General features: G+C 32.2%; 1 protein-coding gene across 1 annotated transcript; it reads left to right on the top strand.

Moving 5' to 3' along the window:
- Positions 1–510: 510 nt before the first annotated feature.
- On the top strand, positions 511–11,380 carry LOC148168794 (multicopper oxidase 3-like). The gene is made up of 6 exons (XM_088045274.1): positions 511–813; positions 4,607–4,703; positions 6,984–7,924; positions 10,555–10,767; positions 10,834–11,049; positions 11,098–11,380. Exons 1-6 carry the CDS (start codon positions 684–686, stop codon positions 11,247–11,249), a joined length of 1,749 nt encoding a protein of 582 aa, XP_087901400.1. The 5' UTR covers positions 511–683; the 3' UTR covers positions 11,250–11,380.
- Positions 11,381–14,808: the final 3,428 nt, after the last annotated feature.

Raw genomic sequence — 14,808 nt, 5'->3', positions numbered from 1 at the left:
ACCTGCATATTACGAGCGCGATGAAAATGCAAAATGCGAGTAAGTAATAATAGTTATGATATAAACCCTTTTTGTTTATTGTTAACGACTTGCAATTAAGCGCTTTATTTGTTTTATAACAAGCTTGCATCTCGAGAATAATAATTGTTGCGGCACTGCAATTACCTAAAAATACAACAAAATTAGAGTGCGAATTGCAACGTGCATCTCAATCCGCTACTTTCAACCACAGAAAATGATTGCATTTTCTTTTATAGAGAGCAAATTGAAATGCGATTCCCCAGCAAATAAGAAAAATCATTTTTTATGGTAAAACGGCCTTTTCTCTAGTTTCTCTTAATCTAGATAATTTTGATGTCGTATTGTATTTTCGCTCTAGAATCCTTCGAGTGTTAATCCAAGCAATAACGTGCATGCGGTCCGAGTCCACTTTACTTTCACTTCTGATATTTTTCAAGTACTTTATTTCCTTCTACCACATGGTAAAGTGGGAGATACCTTCATGGTATTCCATCAGTTTCATAGCTACACCTGCAACTTGCAGGTGGTGCGTTATTTATTTTCGTTATCTCAATGTCTGTTATTATTTTGATACCGTTTCTGCCGACGCTAGTTTAACTTCAGTGTCATCCTTTCCTCAGAGACTTATTCATTTTATATGTGTTCCTCGTGAAGTTTCTGTTATGTTCGATTCGTGTTGTAAAGAAACTAATTACAAAATGTCGAAAACTCAAAATGTGATACTAAGGCTGACAATCGTGTTAGCCATGATTGTGGCGGTTGTGGCGGTGTTATATTTCTCCCCTTTGCCAGGTACAGATTTAAATTATAAATGTTAAGATTAATTTATGCAAGGTAAACAACTTCAATTTTACCTTGCGGAAAAAGAATATTCTCAAGGGAGTCGAGTGCTCAGAAAATATTGGATATTTGAACGGAAATTACTGAGAGCTTCAATTTTATTATGTAAGCGCTTGTCATGCAAAAAATTCAAAAAATAATAATTCGCGTGGTTTAGAAAGTTATGATGTTTAATTTAAGAATCAACAATGTTACGCTAATGGCCAACATTGACGTAAATGCTTTTTTATTTCTTTGTAATAATTGCATTGATATTTAAACTAGAGTTGCATCACAAATCCGCAGATTTCCAGTTTAAACGCGAAATAAATTATTCAATTTTCGGACGCTGTTTTAGGCAAATTGAAAACGTAGTTTGTCAACAATACCATGTGTTAGTTAGTTTAAGTCGTTCTTAACATTAAAACATTAATCATTCAAACGTCCTTTGAAATATAATGAATTAATAAGTCTTTGAAGGTCTCAGGGAAGTTACGTTGATTAATTTTTCAGAAGATTAAATTCGGAATCGTACCATTTTATGTTCTTAGCATGTACCGGTAATTAATTAAGTTTATACTTGGGAATTAATTAACAAAGCAATAATGTCAAAATGTATTTTTCAAGAAATCTTAAGAGTGAAAGAAGGAAAACAGTAATGATGGCACACGAAACTATTAGGAAAAGAGCTCAACAATTATCGCATAAAAACTGTTCCAACGACAGGAAATGTGAAACTTTTACGTCATAGAACTTTCTTTGTTGACGTGTTCATTGCACTTCCAGTAATTATAACGTTTTTGAAAATGACTCAATAATTCAATGACTTCACGGCATAGTCAGTTTCGTTTTAAATTTTGGTCTTTTGTTTGCTTATTAAAATAGCCAATTTTTTTGCGATACAGTAAAGTCTTGGTAATCCAAATTTGTGAAAATTGTTTTTCTTAAGTAATTTTTTATCTGCACTAGATTCTAAAATTATAAAGCAGAAGAGACAAATTTTATAAATTTTTATCTTTAAATAGAACACAAATTTCGAAAATTTTGAAATTATTCTTTTAAATCTGTCAATTTTGTCCCTAGATCAATTAAATTTGTGGAGTTTTTATTTCTTAAATTACCTGTACCAAATTACAAAATTATAGATCGGTGGAGACATATTTTAGAATTTTTTTTTAACAGCCCACCAGAATTTTGAAAATTTTGCTTTTTTTTCTCTAATTCTGTCAATTGTGTCACTATGTTACTCAAATTTGTGGAGGTTCTTTTTTTTTTAATAACTCACTCTGTGTACAAAATTGCGAAAACATTGAGCAGAAGAGACAAATTTTAGAAATTTTTATTTTTATAGTAAATCAAAATTTTTGACCAATTTGAATTTTTTTCTCTAATTATGTCAATTGTGCTACTATAACACAAAAATTTGTAGAAGTTGTTCTTTTAAAATAACTTACGATGTGTACCAAATTATAAAAATATAGAGCAGAAAAGACTAATTTTAGAAATTTTTATTTTTAAAGAAAACCACAAATTTCGAAATTTTGTAATTTATTCCTCTAATTTTGTCAATTTTATTTTTAGAGCATTCAAATATGTAGACGTTTTTCCTTGTAATTGATTCATTACACAGCTCAACAAAAAAATTTTTTTTTTTGTTGCCCTGAATATCTCTGCGGATTTCTATGTTTTCAAGACCATAGTTTTCGAATATATTCTTGAAAGTTCTGAATTGGCTCTGGTTTTTATGATTTTGGCGTATTTTATATTTTTAATAATTTAGACTTTGAGTCGGCTCTTCAGAACACGAATTATAATAAACTGTTCATTATCATGTTAAAATTCGCTTTTGTGCACGACACGTGACCAACAAAAGTTGGAATGCTTCAAGATTTTGAGTAAATAAGGGCATAAAAAATATGAAAGACGCGCTTATAAAATGCGTTTCATTAAAGTTTAACATAAGTTTTATATATTTTTTTCTTTTTCAACTTCTATGTACATTAATTAACCATTCAAACGAAACAATTTGTAATAATTTCCAAAAAAAAAAATTTGAGAATATACTTGTTATTTCTTTCTCAATTTTACAGATTTTTAGTAAAGTATGAAAATTAAGATTGAAAAAAAATCAAAGCCAATTTTCCAAAACCATTTATAGTTTCGTGAATTGTTGGCATAGAAGTATTCGAAACCACTCTTACATCAAGGGCAACAAAATCACTGTTGACCAGTGTTATCTGTGTCAAATTACGAAATCATCTAGCAGAAGAAATAAATGTTAGCGAACTGGTAATCCGGTTATCCGGAGTGACTTCTTTCTTCATTACGTCTTCTGTAGTCCGGAATTAAGTTTCAAGGCATTTGAAAAAAACTAAAATTTTCTTGTATTATTAATTTTTGAAAAAAAATAGACTGACCGAGAAAGATTTTTTTAATTTGTCTTTTCTGCTCTATAAATTTGCAATAACAGATTTCCTTCAGTCTTTGCTATAAAGGTTTTGTATTTTTTAGTTATAAACCTGAAACCATCTTAAATTATTTCTTCTACTGTAAAGACTGTGTTCGATTTCGTCAAAGAAAAAAAATCAGCGTCTCTTAAAAACGAGTTAGTTGTTAATTATAAATAAAAATAAACACGTAATTTATAAAAAATCGTTAATTAACACCCGTACATGATAATTTAGCACTTTTAAGAAAAGTGGGTTAGAAACCAGCCATGTTTACGTATCGAGTGACCATGTCTTAACCTTGTCCAAATCCTGCTTTACAATTTCAATGCAACATCAGGAAAACTGCAAAGACACACAAAATTTTGTAAACAATTATCCAAGGTTGCAACCTACATTTCTTTCGTCCCAAGTTGATCATTTTACTTTTTGTTGCAATATCTTCTCATATGGTACACTGTTTTCTCTCCATGCACAAGACATTAAAGACATTCCTCGCAGGAAATGAAATGCACAACTTTCCTGTAGAGCTGCATGTTTTCAAAGTCAGAGGGTTTATGATGTAATAAGTTGAAACAAAGAGTGCAATAAAATTTATAATTTAACGGCGTTGTAGTAATTTTTCGTAGACAATGGAATTGGGTAACGAAGAGTTTTGTTCGCGTTTTATGTTAACAGGATTATTGTACAATAATTTTTGTGTTGTGCATAGTTAAATTTTGTTGCACAAACCCTATTATACTAGCTCCAACAACCACAATATTGCGCTTTGGTACACGATGACTTTGCAACAGTAATTTCATTCTTGTTGTTGCTTTGATATGAAAAGGAGTTAGTCGTACATTACCATTAAATATCGCAGATGCAAGCATGTTAAACATCTAGTGTTAATAATAGAACCTTGAAACTGCATTTTGTGCTTGGAAACAAGTTAATTTAACTTTGTAATACAATTAGGTTAATTTTACTGCAATTCTTACATTGTTGGTTTATTATTATTACCCTGAAATTGTACGATTTCCATTTCATCTATTGTAAACGAGGCATATCTTATGACCTACAAAAAATTTTCTTCTCAAGGATTACAGATATTAATGACATGACGACTCACAATGAAATTCATGCCAATTACCTTTAAAAGGAAGATTTTAACCTTTCACTGTATTGAACGGTACTTGTTTAACAGCTTTCTTTAAAGAGAAATTGTTGGTAATTTCCAGGCAACATTTCGTTATATCCGCGACACCTTCAACAATGTATCTGTCAATAAGGTGTCTAAAAACTAATATTTTCATTCATCATTTTTTTTCTTTTGCCAGAGGGACATTTCGAGAGCTGTGATAGACCTTGCCATGACCTGGATTGGCCAATGATATGTCGGATTAAACTCCATGTTGAGGCAGCACAGACGATAAGGTAGACCGGAATTTACTGACAGCCATAAAAAGTTCCATTATTATTATACGGAAATTTTGGAACGCGAAATTGTTTACGCACATCTGATGATCAATACAACCTACTTTCAATAAAATGATTGTATTTTTTCATTTCGCTTTCATGCGATAATTAAACGGACTTGCTGTACTGGTTTCCAGGGTGAAAGGGAATGCCTCAAAATGACATGCGGAATTCATTCAGCTGTTATTTGTGTAATGAAAGTATTGATAAGTGACGGTAATTTGCACTCAAATTCTTGATTGAAAACTTAAATACAAGGTTTGAGGGCATTGTGACTTGGAATTGATTCTCAGGTTCTTAGACCCTCGGACTCGTCTAAACTGTTTGTTGTGTAAATAAGATTCTAACTTTACGGACATAACTTTTAAAGTTTTCATCGGAATCTTATCAATTTATTATAATTTTTTGTTGTGAGATCGTTAAACAAGTTAGTTTTTTATTAGCATGTAAAATTTTAAATTTTGAATTTTGGGTTCGTCATGAAAATGAAAAATTTTAAAATTTGCATTTGTTCAGGGATGGAGTATGGTGAGCTGAAAATTTGAATAAATATATGAAACCCGAGAATTTGAAAACCTAAAATACCTAAAAAACTAAAAAGCTTTTTGTAAGGGTCCGGAAAACTGGCCACCTCTAAAATAGTCTTTAATTCAAAAGATAAAAATTTGAAAATTTGCAGATGCTTAAAACAGTATCACCAAGTTCAAGGATCTAACGAAAAAAATTGTTTTTATCACCGATGCTCTGGCGTCGCGACGCCTTAAAATTGTAATTTTATTTCACCTTGTACTAATAAGTGTAAAAATTGAGAGAAATTTGTAAATATTCAAATTCAAATCAAAATTCATATCATATTGTCAATTGTGTTTTTAAATTTTTTGATATTTTAAATTTTCTGAACTATTAAGTTTAATTATTCTAAAATATAAAATAAACATTATAAATTTGCGGATTTAAATGAAAACTTTTAATTTACTGCCTGTTTTATAAATAAAAAAATACCAAAATTTTCTCTATTTGTTCCAAAAGTCTGAAATTCAATAGTTTGTATGAAGAGTCCTAAAGTAATTCCACCAAATTTTATTAATGCAGCGAAGTTTAATAGAAATTATTGGATTTTTTACTTGTCCTTCAACCTGCACATAAAAAAAATCCAAAATTTTTATTTTTCCATCTATATTTTTGAAGTTTAAAACACTCGATAAAAATCCCTCAATTAATACAACCACCAAATTTCATTAATTTTGAGTTAAAAACAGCGGACTTATAGAATATAATAAAGAAAAAAGAATGTTTAGGTCATTCTAAAAATAAAAAATACCCAAATTTTCTATATTTGTTCCAAAAAGTCTGAAATTCAAAAGTTTGGATAAAGAGTCCTGAAACAATAAATCCACCAAATTTAATTAATGCAAAATTAAAATCAACGAAGTTTAATAGAAATTTTGGGATTTTCAGCTCGTCCTACAACCTGTAATAAAAAAAAATCCAAAATTTTTAAATTTAAAACATTTGATAAAAACCTCTCAATAATTACAGCCACCAAATTTCAAAACCAGCGGACTTTAATTTAATAAAAAAAAACAATTATTAGTTCATTCCACAGAAAAAAATTCTAAAATTTTCACTTCTTGGAAATTTAACAGTTTTGACAAAGAATTCTAATGTAATAAATGCACCAAATATTGAAAATTAAAGACGATTTTGAAAGTTGCACATTTTAAATTTGATAAGATGAAAAACAAATCTTGAAAGTTTTATAATTTATTTAACTTAATTTTATAAAATTTTCAAATCTGATAATCAAAATTATCTAATTAATCTAAGAATTTCAAAACTATTAAAATTAAAGTCTCAAATCAGCTCAAAGTCATAGAATAAAAAAAATTGAAAATCTAAGAAGCTGAATCTTGACAGACTTGGGAGTGAAAATCTAAGAATCTGCTTTGGAATTGAAAGTTTTAGAACTATCTAAGACTCTGAGTATATGGAAAAATTTCAGAAAATAACAAAAGTAAAAGACTTTGTAACAACTTAGAATCTGAAAATCATGTAAATCTTATTTTGAAGTTCAAGCACCCAAAAATTTGAATATTTGAAGGAAACGTGCGAAACCAAGAAAAAAATTTCAAAATTGAAGACCCCCCAAAATTCAATTCAAATTTTATAAAGTACAATATAAAACGAACTTTTATGGCTGTAATTTTCCCGCGACATATTCTAACCAGTTTTTTGTAGAACCTGTGAAGGCTGTGCCTCTAATAACCAGTCGTCCTCCCAAGAGATATTATTGAATAGACAGAGTCCTGGTCCCTCAATCCAGATTTGCCAGAATGACATTTTAGTCGTCGATATAGTAAATAAAATCCCGGGTCACACCTTAACCGTTCATTGGAGAGGGCAACCTAATAATGAAGCACCTTATATGGATGGAGTTCCCCTTGTGACCCAGTGCCCCATTCTTAGCTACACCACTTTCCAGTACAAGTTCCGAGTAACAGCTCCTGGAACACATGTATATCACGCATATTCCGACGACGATCGTTCCCGAGGGATATTTGGAGCTCTTATCGTACGACAGCCTGAGAAAATTGAACCTTTACGGAAACATTACGACGTGGATTCCAAAAGTCATCTCATTTTAATTTCAGAAAGCGATAATCAGCTCTTAATAAACGGTAAAGGATCCTCAGATACGGGAGCGTTATCGATTTTCAACGTACGAAGCAACAAAAGATACAGATTTAGGGTTGCTTTTATTGGGGGTGACTCCGGTTGTCCTGTTACCGTGAGCATTGATAATCATCCGATTAGAATAATTGCTTTGGATGGAAATCCTGTTAATCCCACGGAGGTCAATTCGCTTATTCTTGGCAAAGGAGAGCGCGTGGACTTTGTGGTAAAGACCAAATTGGGAAGTGGTGGATATTTCGTACGGGTAAAATCTTGCAAAGGGAAAGGACTAGCTCTGCTAAATTATGAAGATACCGAATCTAAAACTGATGTCAACAACGTTCCGGAAGAGGAAGGGAGAAGTTTTGATACCGTATTCTGCGAAAGTAAAATCGGAAGGGTGTGTTTAAAGGATGTGAAGTCATCACAAAGGATGCCGGAGCTATTAAGGGAGATCACTAAGGTCGTGTACTTGTCCTTCGGATCCAGAATTGTTAATGTCAATGGTGAGCATCCGGTTAAGTAGGCTGAGAGAAAGTAGTATGATATAAGAACGAATGAACGAATGTGCAGTGAAAGCGGTGTTATGTAAATGTTACACTAATTGAAGAAAAAATTATTAGATCTAGACAATTGGTTGGTGGCACTTCTTCAGACTATCTCGCAGACTTCTTTACTCTTCTTTAACGGGTTTTACTAATTTTTAGATGTTCCGGTTGATTACCTATGAGGGTCATATACTAATACGAAGGTAAAAACTGTAATAAAACTTACATCAAGGTCAAGTATAGAAATCAAAATATGCGCATTGACAAACGGAAGCAAAGGCTTGACCGCTCCGGAAGATCAACCAATGCAATTAGTAATGAAAGTAAATTTTTACGTGCGACTATAGATAACAACTCGTGACGAATGAAACAGGTTTACAACATATTAATGAATTATTTTGCCGGTTGCAAAAGTGAGTGTCTATAAATGCTAGAATTTGACAAGCAAAAGTTGTGATCGAAATCGAAAAGCTTTGTTTAAATTTGGGATTTTATTTTTAGCTACTATAAGTGAAAGTAATTATAGTCGTAAAAGTGCCTGTGTTAGTCTAGACGAAACAATAATGTTGCCCTTCTATGTTGTTCTTGAGCTACTTTACTGTTGTTCTTAATTTTTTCTTGTCAATAACATACAATAAACTGCATTTTTGAAAATTGCAAAGTTTTGGAATTGTTCGACAATGTCTTAACAAACCAATTTAATCCAACGACCTATAAAACTATGTATCTTAATATTTTAAAACTAATTTCGTCTTCCAAGAAAACTCATTTTTTTTAATTTTCATATGCAAATTTCCATATAACTTGAAAATTATTATATTGATTTTTTATTGTAACGTATCATTGAAAAAACTAAGAACTTGCCTTTTTGACGCGCTAAAAATGCATTAAAATCTCTTAATAGTTTAGAAGTTGCAGGACAAAAAACATTGAGAATTAAGAAATTGAACAATTGAGAAACTTGATTCTGGAACAATATTTTTTTTATTTTCCTCCTCTCCAGTCACAATTTTGATATTTGCTGAATCTAATATAGAGATCCAAAGTCGTAAATCCCGAAAATTTCTAATTCAAAATGTAGAAGGTTGTGTGATTTTTTTTCTAGTTTTTTCCTGATTCTGGAACAAACATTTTTAAATTTTCTTTTTCTGCAGTTACAATTTTAGGATTTGGTATGTCTAATACAGAGATCCAGAGTTATATATCCTGAAAATTTTGGCTGTATAATGCAAACAATATTTAATTTAAATCAAAAGTTTTGAGAAAAATTTTCTAGTTTTTCCCTGATTCTGTAACAATTTTTTTTAATTTTCTTTCTCTGCAGTTACAATTTTGAGATTTGGAATATTTAATAAAGAGATCCAGTTTCGTAATTGCTGAAAATGTTGATTTTTCAAATCAAAAAGTGTTGAATTTACAGGGCTAAAAAAAAGTTTTGTGAAATTTTTTCTGGTTTCTCCCAAATACTGGAACAAACATTTTTTAATTTTCTTCCTCTGCGGTAACAATTTTAAGATATATTGTGTCTAATACAGGGACCTAAAGTCGTAAATCCTTAAATTCTCGACTTTCAATTCCAAAAAACATACAATTTACAGGACTAAGTAAGAGGTTTTTGTAAAAAGGTTCCTATTGTTTCCCTGATTCTGGAACAAACATTTTGCAATTTTCATATGTTACAATATTGAAATTTGGCGCATTTAATGCAGCGATCTAACTCGTAAATCCCGAAAATTTCGATTTTCTAATACCAAAAGTGTTTAATTTATAGAGCTAAATTTTAAATTTTCTTCTTCTGCTGTTTTAATTTTTAGATTTATTTGATGTATCTAATACAAAAAGTCAAACTTGTAAATTCTCAAATTATTGGCATTCTAATCTAAAAAACAATGTACAAGGCAAAGTAGAAGGTTCATTTTTGGAAATTTTTATCAACTTTTCTAAAATATTTTAGCTAACTCTCCGAGCGACTTCTATAGTTCATTAGGAAGCTTATTTAACAAATTATTACGTTTTTAATAATGTATTACAAAAATTCATGATTTTGCAAGACAAACTGCAAAAAAATGAGAACGAGTGTACTTAAAAATTTATTTTACAAATGTCTCTGAGTGCTGACCTGTTGGAACAAAATTTGTTAAATATTGTAATTGGAAATTTCACTCGTGCTTTTCTCCCTAATAGTGGAAATGCCGGTCAGTCGAGCATAAATTCAGCCATGCGGTATTCTAATTGTCATTTAAATTATTAATTAACTCAATTATCTCCGCACCATTAGAAGAGAAACTGATGGCCAATACGAAAGCCCCTGAAGAAATATAGAGTTAAATTGTTATACAGTATCCTGTTTAAATAAATGACGCTTTTTATTTCCCTTTCCTGTAATAAATTACAGAACACTGCCAGATTTAGAAGGTAAAGCTGGCAAACGAAGTGATATATCTTAGGAGAAAATAAATTTTTACAAGACGCATCTGGAATGAAAGTGTCTGAATGCATGTGCATTTTCATCGACTTTTTTTGAGAGCAAATGACGAACTAATGGCAATGTAAAAACAAAGTAGTGAATTGGAAAGTCTAATTTTCAGGTAAATTCAGTTCCCGCATCTACGGAGTAAACAACTTAACCTTTACTTATCCTTCTTCTCCTTTGCTGACTCAACTGGACAAAATTTCCTTGGGCACAGTCTGTGATCGTCTAAATATCCCCGAGACATGTCGAGGCAAAGAAATTTGTGAATGCGTCCACGTCGAGTACATCCCATCGGGATCATCAACCGAGATCATTCTTATTAATCAAGGTTCGATCTAGTTCAAACTTGTAATTATTAACTCCGATCCCAACAATTACCCTAATTAATTTCCAGATGAGAACGAGGAGCACATTTTCCATTTACACGGCTATCGTTTCTATTTGGTCGGATTTCGACAATTCGACACTCTTCCATCAAGCGAAGAAATAAAATTACTGGATCGACAAAATGTCTTGTTTAAAAGGAATCTCAATAATCCAATCCTGAAGGATACGATCCGCGTCCCAAAAAATGGCGTCGTGGCATTGAGATTCCTGGCAAACAATCCTGGTTTGTTCTCTTTTTGTGTGTTGATTGACATTAAAGATGATTTTGAAGGTTTCTGGATGCTGAGAGACGAAAAGTCGAAAGGATGGACGAGAGGAATGGATATCGTGTTTCAGGTGGGAGATTCAAGTGATTTGGCTTCCACTCCATCGGATTTTCCGACATGCGGAAATTATATTGGTCCCGATTTCTTCCTGATGTAAGGCTGAATTTATAAAACGTGATAATTGTACAAAATTGTGCTTAGTTAGACATCACATGAGTCATTTAAGTTAGGATATATTTATATTTATGTTTCCTTTTAGTAGAAATAAACGAGCTGTTTTTTGTTTAATTTCTCGTGTTGAGAATCAATTGCATCTAGATTTTATTTGCATTTAATTGATTGTTGAGTCTTATTATTGACATAAATCAGAAACGCAATGAATTATAATCGAGTGCGGATTTGTGAGGGAACGACCTAATTGCCTCTCGACTAGAATTCCGTATTAGGTGCTGTTGTGGAACTCCAAAATAAAAAGACTATACGTACCAAAAGGGAATTCCCCTTTTAAAGTGCGAAAAAGGAAGCAATGAAACACGGTTCTGTATTTATTTAATTCCTGCCGATATTTACGACGATGCAGTAAACAATAATGCCCGTTTGCACCGGTTACAGTTAAGCGTTTGAATTAACTAAACGTTCGTTAAAATTAAGCGTTCGTTTAAGTTAAATTGCGTTGCACCACACTTTTCGATCTGCCAGTTAACTAACTCGAGGTAACGTAAGGTAACATAGGGTAACGGACAGTGTTTGACATTTTGACAAAAATCATTAGAGAAAAGCCAGAAGTTAAAGTGATTTAAAATGGTAATGGTGCAATTTCCTCTACTTTTCATTTAAGTTTACGTTGCTCGTGTTAAAGGAATTGCAAGCAAAACGAATTCGCTCGACGAAAAAGTGTTGTGTTTGAGCTTGGTCAAAAAGTATGCTAATGTAATAGAAAATAAAAAAACTGATTCTTGCTCTTGGAAACAAAAGAAAAGTATGGAATCAAATCACTGATGAATTTATTGCTCAAAATATCATAAATGTTCGGCGCAGTAAAGAAGTATTAAAAAGATTTTACGAAAATAAGACGAAAGTGATTAGAAATTTTGCTGCGACGGAGAAGAGAGAAATCATGAAAACGGGCGGAGGTTTAGTGTCGTTAGATCAAACAAAAAGAGATGCTACGTTTGAATTAACGATGTCGATTAAAAAAGCGACATGAATTCGCACCTATCGTAAGGGTACTCCAAACGTTCTTCTATCAACATCAACATCAACCTTAAGTAACAAGCTATAGATAAATAAAATCTTTTTCTAAAATTTGCGTCGTCGTACGGGTCGAAACTGTTATTTCTTATATACAGGGTGTCCCAAAATTCACGGAACAACTTAACACAACGTTGTAAAATATAGGTAAAATAGTGATAAAAAAATGTGAAAAAAAATCTAAGTTGTTCATAAGCGAAGATATTAACCTTCTTTTAAGACTAAATTTGGCAACCTCTTCAGTATATCAATAAGTAGAATAGCAACAATACATAGGTGCAAATTATGTTATATCTATGGAAATAAAACAGAATAATACAAACTACCTTTTTATGTCAATGTCAAATAAATTGAAATTAAAAAAACTCATAACATTACAACAATTGTTCAAAGTTTTGCCCGTGTTGATTTCTGCAAATATCTGCTCGCCGAATTATGTTCGCTTGCACCCTGTCTAGCATTGCCTCATTTACGGCACCAGCTGCTTCAAAAATTCTGTTTATTAAAACAGCTTGGTTTGGCACCGGTGTTCGGTATACGGTAGACTTTTTATGTCCCCAGACGAAAAAGTCTAGAGGCGTAAGGTCGGGCGATCTCGCTGGCCACTGAAACGGCCCTCCTCTGCCTATCCATCTTCCGGGGTAATTTTCGTTTAACCAAGCTCTTACGGGCGCTGCATGATGGGCTGGGGCGCCATCCATTTGTAGCCACATATTGTGAACTCTTGCTAAGGGAAGCTTTTTGGTAATCATCTATGAGAAATTCTAAAAAATTTTCTCCGCCTAGTCGAGGGGGAATAATAACTGGTCCAATTAAACGATTATCGAATATGCCATCCCAAACATTAACACTAAATCGTTGCTGATGTTTGGACAATGTAAATACCTTCGGATTTTCAAAACCGTAATAATGATAATTCCTAGTATTGTAAAATCCATCTCTTGAAAAATTTGCTTCATCGGTCCACATAATGTTTCTACAAAATTGAGGATCATCTTGCACCTGTTGCAGCAACCAATTGCAAAAATTTTCCCTTCTTACAAAATCTCCTGGCAATAATGCATGCACTTTTGTGAAATGGTAAGGATGGAGCCGCTCATCTCGAACAATTCTGCTGACTGCGCTAGACGAGGTATCCAACATATTAGCAATAACACGACATGACGTTGTTGGATCTTCTTCTATTAAGTCTAAAACGGCTTCTTCCATTTGAGGTGTTCTTGTTGTTCTGGGGCGCCCTCGATCCCGATATAATGCTCCTTCCGGTACTACGCTCCCTGTCTCCCGTATTCGTTATGTCTTCTTAATGGATATCTCTCCCGATACACCCTTGCAGCCGCGTTGGCATTGCTTCGGCTCTCGCCCAGCACCAAATACATGTCAGCGTATTCATTATTTGTGAACATTATTAATTCGCAATTCTGACAATTTAGGTGTCATTCGATTTGAAAGGTTTCAAGCTATTGTGATTAAAACATTTATTTGTAAGCATGTGCAATGTTGCCGCATGTTTTTCAGGTAAAAACAGCATAAGGTAATCGCTTTAAAACAAATAATATTGTAAAGCAAGCATTGCTAACTGTGTTGCTAAAACCCAAAGTGTAATTTCTGTTAATTTGTAGAAAATGGTATGTTCATATGTTTCCTAATTGTTGAATTAAACGACTGTAAAAAAATAATATTTGAGCCCCCATATCTTTAAAGCAAAGAGGCATGGATTTTTTTAAACATTTTTTTGAACAGTATTAGTCATGACTCATCAACGTTCCACTAAGCTGTTTCGCGAATTTTGGGACACCTGTATACTTGCCGCGGTGAGCCATTTAAAATAAAATCTATTTTATTAAGGTCGTCGTCCAACACCATTACATTGAAATTATTATAAATAAAAGCTATTTCGGCACTTTTTGAAGTCAATGAACAATTACTTTATATTTTTTGTTTAAACCGTACCTTCTCCAGGGATTAAATTAACTGACAGATAGATGTCATTTATGAAAGATTAGGAACCGGTGCAACGGAATCTATAAGTTAATCTGCGTTTAACTTAATTTTTAGACTTAACTGTAACCGGTGCAAACGGGCATTAGTAAACATTTTTAAAGTTAATTGCACTAAAATGCAATAATTCCGAGGAAGCGTTGGTCGTACTTTACCAATCTTATCTGGTAATTTCAACACGCAAAGCAGTTTTAACATCGTAATAATTAAGTGGCTCTCTTATCTTCTATTTTCACTAAAACGAATAGGTAAAGACACTTTAGAAATAAAATGATTTATTTGCAAACTTCTAAAAGCAAGCCTATGATTAATTAAATAAACTAAAGTTCGTACTTTCTATTTTATAGTACGCACATTACGTTTAATTAGGTAATTATGTCGATGCACTTTTATCTGATTTAATGGCTGTGTCACATGAGACGATTTCTATATCAAAATTGGATAATGTTCAATTTCACCGGTTC

This window comes from Gnatocerus cornutus, chromosome 9 (genome assembly GCF_029298725.1).
Source record: "Gnatocerus cornutus isolate USDA-ARS CGAHR chromosome 9, icGnaCorn1.1, whole genome shotgun sequence".
In the NCBI taxonomy this organism is placed as follows: domain Eukaryota; kingdom Metazoa; phylum Arthropoda; class Insecta; order Coleoptera; family Tenebrionidae; genus Gnatocerus; species Gnatocerus cornutus.
The sequence above is the reverse complement of the archived record's forward strand: the minus strand, read 5'-3'. Positions and strand labels throughout refer to the sequence as shown.